This window comes from Cucurbita moschata, unplaced genomic scaffold (assembly GCF_002738365.1).
Source record: "Cucurbita moschata cultivar Rifu unplaced genomic scaffold, Cmos_1.0 Cmo_Scf00037, whole genome shotgun sequence".
Taxonomy (NCBI): domain Eukaryota; kingdom Viridiplantae; phylum Streptophyta; class Magnoliopsida; order Cucurbitales; family Cucurbitaceae; genus Cucurbita; species Cucurbita moschata.
Genome location: NW_019268553.1, coordinates 1,106,094 through 1,114,017, shown reverse-complemented (window position 1 = coordinate 1,114,017; position 7,924 = coordinate 1,106,094). Strand labels below are relative to the sequence as shown.

General features: G+C 31.5%; 1 protein-coding gene across 2 annotated transcripts; it reads right to left on the bottom strand.

The window, feature by feature from the left end:
* Positions 1-1,130: 1,130 nt before the first annotated feature.
* LOC111432074 (light-mediated development protein DET1-like) lies at positions 1,131-6,844 on the bottom strand. 2 transcript variants are annotated; one of them, XM_023068875.1, is made up of 11 exons: positions 6,565-6,839; positions 6,030-6,460; positions 5,672-5,900; positions 4,656-4,820; positions 4,461-4,529; positions 4,224-4,280; positions 3,615-3,695; positions 3,369-3,533; positions 3,202-3,297; positions 2,676-2,775; positions 1,131-1,450 (listed from the first exon to the last, which is right to left on the bottom strand). In XM_023068875.1, the coding sequence occupies exons 1-11, from the start codon at positions 6,634-6,636 to the stop codon at positions 1,311-1,313; spliced, it is 1,605 nt and encodes a 534-aa protein (XP_022924643.1). In that variant the 5' UTR covers positions 6,637-6,839; the 3' UTR covers positions 1,131-1,310. The 2 variants fall into 2 exon arrangements, with proteins under 2 accessions (XP_022924643.1, XP_022924642.1); XM_023068874.1 differs by lacking the exon at positions 1,131-1,450 and having other exon boundaries at positions 2,518-2,775; positions 6,565-6,844.
* Positions 6,845-7,924: the final 1,080 nt, after the last annotated feature.

Here is a 7,924-nt window from a genome sequence, read left to right as displayed (position 1 = left end):
TTTTTTTTTTTTTTTTTTTTTTTTTTTTTTTTTTTTTTTTTTTTTTTTTTTTTTTTTTTTTTTTTTTTTGTTCTGGATGGAAGTTTTTCTTTTCAAATATTATTTTGATTTCTAAAGATTTATTGAAAGTAATTATAGAATAAATTTGGACATTTGAAAATATTACTAAAATGAAAATGTTATGCAAACTTTTTTTTTTCCTTCTTTTGCTATTACGCGATGGGTGGAAACTGATAACTTTTACCATAAACTAGAGTAGAGATAATTTTAAAAATGTCAAAATCCACTCACGTTTGCAGTTTTTTAAAAATTAAACTCTTTTTCCTTTTTGTTTTGTTATAACGTTCAAAATCTAAGTCAAATCAGAGTAATTTAGTTTAATCTTATAGAGTGATATTCTTTTATACATTTGATAGATTTGGCCTTTGGGCAGAAAATTTGATCATCCGGCAATTGAAAGTCCATCAGATTTGACGGCTCAACCATTAATTTGATGCAGTATGAGTGATTCTTTTGAGGTATAACAAATAATTTTTTATTTATATAAATAATTTTTAAATATATTATGAAATTATAATATTTAATAAATTTCTACACTTTACATATTAGATTTTATAGACATCGTATTTATTAAGAATCTTTAAAATTTAAGAAGCTTTAATTTAAAGTTTTAAAATAAATAAATTTACACACTTCACATGGGACATTTCATACCTTGTATTCATTAGGCATTTTAAAATTTAAGAAACATTGAATCTAAATTGGAAGTTTTGAATTTACATAAATAAATTTCTACAAATTTAATAGGCATTGTATTCATCATGCATCTTTAAAATTTAAGAAACATTAAATCTACATTTAAAGTTTTAAAATTACATAAATAAATTTTCTACTAAGCATTTTTAAAATTTAATAAACATTAATTCTAAAATTTTAAGTTTTAAAAATACATAAAATAAATTTCTACACTTTACTTGGTGTATATTTAATAGAAATTGATACATTAGGCATCTTTAAGATCTAAAAAGTATTCATCTAAATTAAAAGTTTAGTCAAAAACTAGTTATGGAAAAAGATGGTAGAAGAAAATAGGGAAGGAACAGAAATGATAGCAACTACAGGGCATGGAGATTGAAGTTAAGCTTTAATAATGAACACTGTTTCAAAATGAAGACCTGAAAAAGCTGCATCATAATAATGACTGGAAAAGAAAAGTGCCGGAGGATTTAAATATACATATATACTTTTTTTTTTTAATGTACAGTTTTGGTATTGAAAGATGAAAAATGGATTTTTTTTAAAAAATTTTTTTATCTCCGGAAGTGAATATTGATAACAGAAGGGTGTACGTAGGTTGTCTGTTGGATGGAGAGAGCGAGTGGCAAAAATGGATGGAAAAGAAAAGTTGATATCCCCTTTGTTCGTCCATCTGTTATCCCACCTTCTGGACCTATTCATTCCAAAAACTCAACCTTCGTTAGCTACAATTTCATTTCTTCTTCCTTCAAACATTATATTAAATCAAATTTGGGTCTTTATTCCTTTTTTTTCTTGAAAAAAAAGGTAAAAATTCATTTCACCTAGTTCTATAAATTTACATATTCAAACAGCACTCTTTAGCGCACTTCTCGAATTTCCATTGTAGAATGCATTTTAGTACACTGAAGTAAACATTTAAGACAGTTCTATAAGCTCTTTTATTATTATTTTTGGTTAAATAGCTTTTTCGTTTTTTTGGTTTTTTTTTTCTATTGTTATAAAACAATTTTGTGGTTTTTTTTAGAGGGGAGGGGGGGTTCTTTCTCGAAAAATAACCTTATGTTTTAGTTTTTAATATATAAAAGTTCAAACAATGAGAAAAAAAAAAAAGGAATCACATAGAGGCAAAGTTTAGCACAAAAGAATTTAGAAAGGGAGAGTTTACGACTTTTGGAGGAATCCTAATTGGAGAGAATATTTTAAAGATGGTTAATTTTCTAATAGAAAAAAAAAAAAGAGATTATGAGAAATAGTAATTTGTTTTTTGAAATTTGGTTTAAAAAACTTAGAATTTCAAACATATTTATTAAATAAATAAAAAGAGGCTTTGTAGCGAAGTATACCGCTCATCCTTTTGAAAAAAAAAATCATGATTTAAAAAAATATATATATAAAAACGGGAAATTGTTCGACCGCACCTCGATAATGTTAAGATTTTTTGCTAATTTATTGTTGGATTTTAAAAAGGCAAAAATGCGTATTTAATGACCATTCTTTTAATCATTTTATGCGAAGTAGATTGGATAATAAATTAATTGAGGGGGAAAATGTGGGAGAAAATAAAGTTGCAAAATGAGAAAAATAAAATAAAATAAAATAAATAGGAGTTTCAGAAAAAAGTTGGAGAGCGGAAATTAGAGGAAGAACGTTAAAAAGGGGCAATGTTGAGACATCTTTTTCTCTGAAATTGACTTGAATGCTTTTCAGAATTATTTTTTTTTTTTTAAAAAACGGAACTGTTTTACAAAAATAAAAAGCAGAATGAATGATTGATTATGTATCAGCAGAAAGTGAAAGAATTATATGAAACGAAAGCTTAAATAGTGATAAAAGAAAAGGAAAAAAGTTTGTGTTAAGAGTGGAAGCAAAGGCAGACGACATGAGATGGATGCATAGGAGAAGTTTGATAATGTTACCTGATTTAATTTTGAATCTGAGGGAATAAGGTGGCCGCCTTAAAATAAACTTTATAGGATGATCCGTTGATTGTCTGTGACGGTCGGTTGCAGATATCAGCTGTAAATTCATAAAACTTCGTGTTAAATACTCACTCCATAACTTTCCACATCAACCTTTGCTCCCATGAGATAAACTAAATAAGTACATTAATAAACAATTAACTAAAAAAAAAAAAAAAAACTTTCCACATCAGTTTTGTTTTGATAGCAAACTTTTTTAATTATAAATAAATATGTGGCTAAAAAGATTACATGTGATCAAATTTGAAAATATTGATTATAAATGGGCCATATAGATGCAATTTTTTAATAAGTAAATGATTCGAATGTGTGTTCATTAAAACTGAAGATAATAGTCCGTTGAATTCTGTGATATCCACCATTTTTAAGGCTTCCATAAAATAATAGTCTTTCGAATCAGATAAAAACAAGCAATGAGTATGAAGTAAATTGAAAAAGAAAAAGAAAAAGTTTAAATACAAACCTTTTCGTCATACCGAAAAAGAGAGAGGTCAAAGTAGGGAGATGGGCTCTGTGATTGGCAATTGAACGGTAAAGATACGAGCATCTTCTTCACAAACTGTGAAAGTTGAGTCAATTTAATGAGATTTAGTGAAAAATAATGTATGGAAGATGCAAAAGAAGGTTCACCTGTGAATAGCTGGCTGCTTTATTTTTCAAGCTTCTTAGTTGTTCTTGAGCATGAATGTTATTGGAGTGTGACGATATGAAATTCATGCACAATGAATTTCTTGATGCTGCATGGAAGTGATTACAGAAACGCTCGAATAGAAGGTAAAGGTCGTCTCCTGAATTCTAGAGGAAGAATGATACGAATTAGACATGAAGGGTAAATTACTTGATAAAGTACGGAACAGCTGAGAAACGAGGTCATACCTGATAAAAAGCAACAATTTCAGTGGTCTCCATGTCATACACAGCAAAAAATGCCCGGTGGTGATCGGCCATTCGTGAAACCTAAATGTAAAGAGAAATTATAAACACTGAATTTCCAAGAAAGAGCGCTTTGCTAATCACAATTGAAGGCATGAGGGTTATTGCACAGATGAAAGCCATAACAGAATTCACAACACCAATATGCTTTATTAAGAGGTTCTTTAGCCCGATCATCTAGGTATATTGTAAGCTGCAATAACCTTTTTCTCATGAATTTGGGATGTCCAAGTTCATAGTCTTTTTAGTTTATGAAAAACAATGAGCTTAGAAAGTTCGAGCTCCGCTCCTATATCTTCTATTTTTATTTGTGGATTTGAGATTCGAAAACTAACCTAATACGCAAGCCTAACACCTTTTAGAATTGAAAATCACTTGTAGAAGTAAGCATACTTATCTGGGATTCTTAAAAACTGGTTTTGTTGCAATAGCTGAATTTGGATTATCACAACAGATTGTCAATATTTTGGTTTGGCTAGACCCAGTCTTGGAAAGAAAAAGATAGTGGGGCAGTATTTTGAAATGGAGACTGACTGAGAAAAAAGCACTCACCCCTCCATCTACACTCCCAAGCTTGAGCAGCAAGTGTTGCCGGTCCAAGAATTGTACCTGGTCAGGAGTTCTGTAAACAACTTGGAACACATCATGTGTGCATAGAACACAAAATAATGATAGAAGGGAAGGATGATGATATGCAAATAAATTCGATATAAATCCGATATTTGCTCAGCACCCAAAAAAAAATTACAAAAAAAAAGATTGTACTCCAACAAAAAGTAGAGATTTTACCTTCCAAATAATCAAGTCGACATAGTCTTGAAAATGAAAGTAGAAACTCTTCGTCAAACACTGAACCCTCTGTAAAAAGAAAGAGAGGAACTAAACAAAAGAATGCTTGAACAAACAATTCCAATCAGACATAAAATACGAAGAAATTCAAGACAGAGACGGCTGAACTGAAATTAGAAGTCACATATAACCAACCAAGCGATGATCTGTTTCTTCATTCCATATTCTGCGGAATATAAATGACAGCAAGCGTTGTTTGAGACCACTCAGAAAAGAATTGTCAGTGTTTGATTCGTTATGATGGTAACCATTCTCAACATTACCCGCAAGCAATCTGCTTCTTTCAGATACCCCCACGCACTGTCATAAATAAGTCGAAAATTCATAGGTAATTGTTCCATGGATGAAATCTAGGGCCAAAAAGCATAGATACACCAAGAGTAGTGTGCACTCAGTTAAGTGAGTCAAGTAGCAGGCAGAAACTCCCATCAATATTGATGGCTACGAACAGCAATTCAATCAGGTCAAAAGAAAAAAAGCAAAGATACTTAAAAGCAGTCAAACATGCACGATTCAGAACATATATATGCAGAAACATAACAAAAATTAAGAAACAGCTGAGATGAAAAATTGACCAACAGTACTCATTCCACAAAAACAAGTAGATGAGAGATGCAAATAGCAGGACGCATGAAGGATGACGGTTGAACATATCATTGTTATTCTTTATCTAGTCAAAGAATACGCTCGAATAAACATAGCAGTTCTTATCAGGCATTGTGTTCTCATAAAACTTCAATCCCTAGACAGCCGGAGGAAGCATGAACCAGAATGCAAGTACGTAAATTAAATCATCTGAGCTCTAGAACTTGAAAAGTAATTCATCATCTTCGGAATAAAAATTTAGCAAAGAGACTAAGAAGCAGTGAAACATGCATAATTCAGAATAGATATACGTAGTGCATATAGGAAGAGATATTCGTAGTTCCTTGACACAGTTACAAAGTCAAAAGGAACAGATCAGTCAGATGAAAGGCAGTATTTAGTCTGCGGAAAAGTACTTGAAGATAGGTAGTAATAACATGAAGCATGAAGGCAGGATTACAGATTATATGTCATTTTTCATCTAGTCAAAGATATAATCATGCAGAGATCGGTTTTTAAGAAGCAATCTATACTACTGAAGAAGTATAAACCATAATGTTACTCGCCTGAGAGCTAGAGTTGAGAAAGAGTTCATCATCCTCACGACAAAAAGCGCCAATAGCTCGTACGTCAACAAGGTGGCCGGAATCTCTAATTTGAAGAATGTGTACAATCTGGTAGCGTAGCGACACAATAGCCAATAGATCATCGTAGAGGAAGACGCCCGTATTGTGAGCCAAGTTCACAAAATCATTGACGAACACCTTCACGTCAAGAATTTCTCCATCCTCCAATCTATCACATGTTTTGGATGTTAGAACACAGAGAGAGAAGCTCCATAAGAAGCATATAAAACAAATTATATCAAACCACACCGCAGACATAAAGAAAAAGAAAAACACACAGCACAACCAAAGAACTGACCTCAGGAGATGAAACGTAATTTTCTCTATAGAAGGAACTCCAGGAACAGCACCACCGACGGCCGGAGCATCTTGGATTTGAGCGGTAGAGGTAGCAAAAATCCCAAATCGATTACTCTCCATGTACAGAAAGAAATCCTTACAGATGAGCTCATTGCAGGAAGCGAGGGAGACGGAATAAATCAGGTTGAAGAAGCTCTCAAACTTCTGAGCACTGGAAGGAAGTTCCTGAAACATATCGATTTCATCTCCTTTGTACGAAAACGATAGCCATTTCGGGCGGTAAACAATCAAATCGCGATGATTCCTGCTGAATGTAATTAGGTATTGACCGTCAACGGTGAACTTGCGAAAGGAATGGTCCGGACACTCAACGTCGTAAACAGTATGATTCGGAACTATGTTCTCATAGAATCGCCGAGCACAATGAAACTATAGAACAAAGCCGCCAAGATTAAGAAGAATGCGAAACAAAGAAAACACAAACAGAAAAACAAAAACAAGCGAAAGAGCATATGAACAATCTTAATCCTCACGCTAGTTCCAGGAGGAGGAGTGGCGATTTGGCGACTGAAGATCCTAGCAGCCACATTGTTGCTTCTATACATTCCTTTGTTCGAGTGGCTCAGATTGAAGAGAAACTCTTGCGGATTTTCATGCGGAATCCGACCGGAGAGAAGTGGACGCGAGGGTTTAGGGTCGCGAGGGAGAGGAATGGAATGAATTCACAGAAAGGCAAGGAAGGTTTAATAAGCGCTTTAAATACAAGCAGCCTTTGTCTTCCTTCTTTGCTTCTTCAGTTCTTCGCTTTTTCTTCTCTTTCAGCTTATCCACTATCCACGTGGGCTTCTTCACTACTGGGATGGACACAGCGATGACGCGAACATCTTAATTAATTAACCTCATTCAATTCCATTTCTACAACAATTTACTTCCAACCTTCTTTTATTTATTTCCTTTTTTTTAAAAAAAAAATGTTTAAATGTTCAATTTTTGTTCTTAAATCCATTTTTATTTTGAATTTTTTAAATTCTACTATTTTTATTCTTACTATGTTATTTTTCTAAAATTATTTGATTGAAAAACATAATTTATTAAAACTAAATTTAAAATAAGGACTATAATAATTATTATTTAAAAAATTTATCAAATAAATTAGATATTTTAAATATTTGATAATCAAAATCACGAAACTAAAATAATAATGTTTAGAGTAATGTAATATAATAATAAAAAAATAATAGTCAGTTTTCAAATTTATAAAGATAAATTAAATAGAAATTACATTATTTTAATTATTAGCAATGTATTTACAAAAGTCTAAATTATTTATCATTTTATTTAAAGTAGTTAAGTTTTTTAATTTTATTTTATATTTAATATGTTATTGAATTTTCAATTTTGTATTTAATTAATTCTCGACCTATTTTGAAAATTTTTAAAAATTACACACCTTTTGGACAATGTCATTTTAAACACATCAGCGAGAAAATCTATTAAATACTTTAAATTAAAAAATTGAGAAATCTATTAAAAAGATTTGAAGTTAAATAACTTATTAGATAAAGATCTTGTAATATCTGAACAACGACATCCAATACGAAGAAAATAACATAATCTTTGTTGATTATTTTGGGTTGGTAATTGAGTGTGTTAGATGAACACACAAACTAAAGCCACGAGAACTTTGAGCTAGACAATATCAAGCCATTGTGGAGAGTCGTGTTCATCTAACATAATATCAGAGTCATACCCTAAACTTAGCCATGTTAATAGAATCCTCAAATGTCAAACAAAGAACTCTAAAAGAAAAAGAAGTCGAGGCTCCTCGAAGGCATGGTAAAAAATGACCAAGACTCCAAAAGAAAAGGAGTCGAGCCTCGATTAAGGGGAGGC

Excerpts from the sequence above, each read along its gene's own strand:
- LOC111432074 (XM_023068874.1), bottom strand. The coding sequence starts at position 6,636 with ATGTATAGAAGCAACAATGTGGCTGCTAGGATCTTCAGTCGCCAAATC. Across the intron at positions 3,534-3,614 it reads AAATTGTTGCTTTTTATCAG|AATTCAGGAGACGACCTTTA; the intron begins GTATGACCTCGT and ends TTCTTCCTCTAG. Across the intron at positions 3,298-3,368 it reads AAGCAGCCAGCTATTCACAG|TTTGTGAAGAAGATGCTCGT; the intron begins GTGAACCTTCTT and ends CAACTTTCACAG.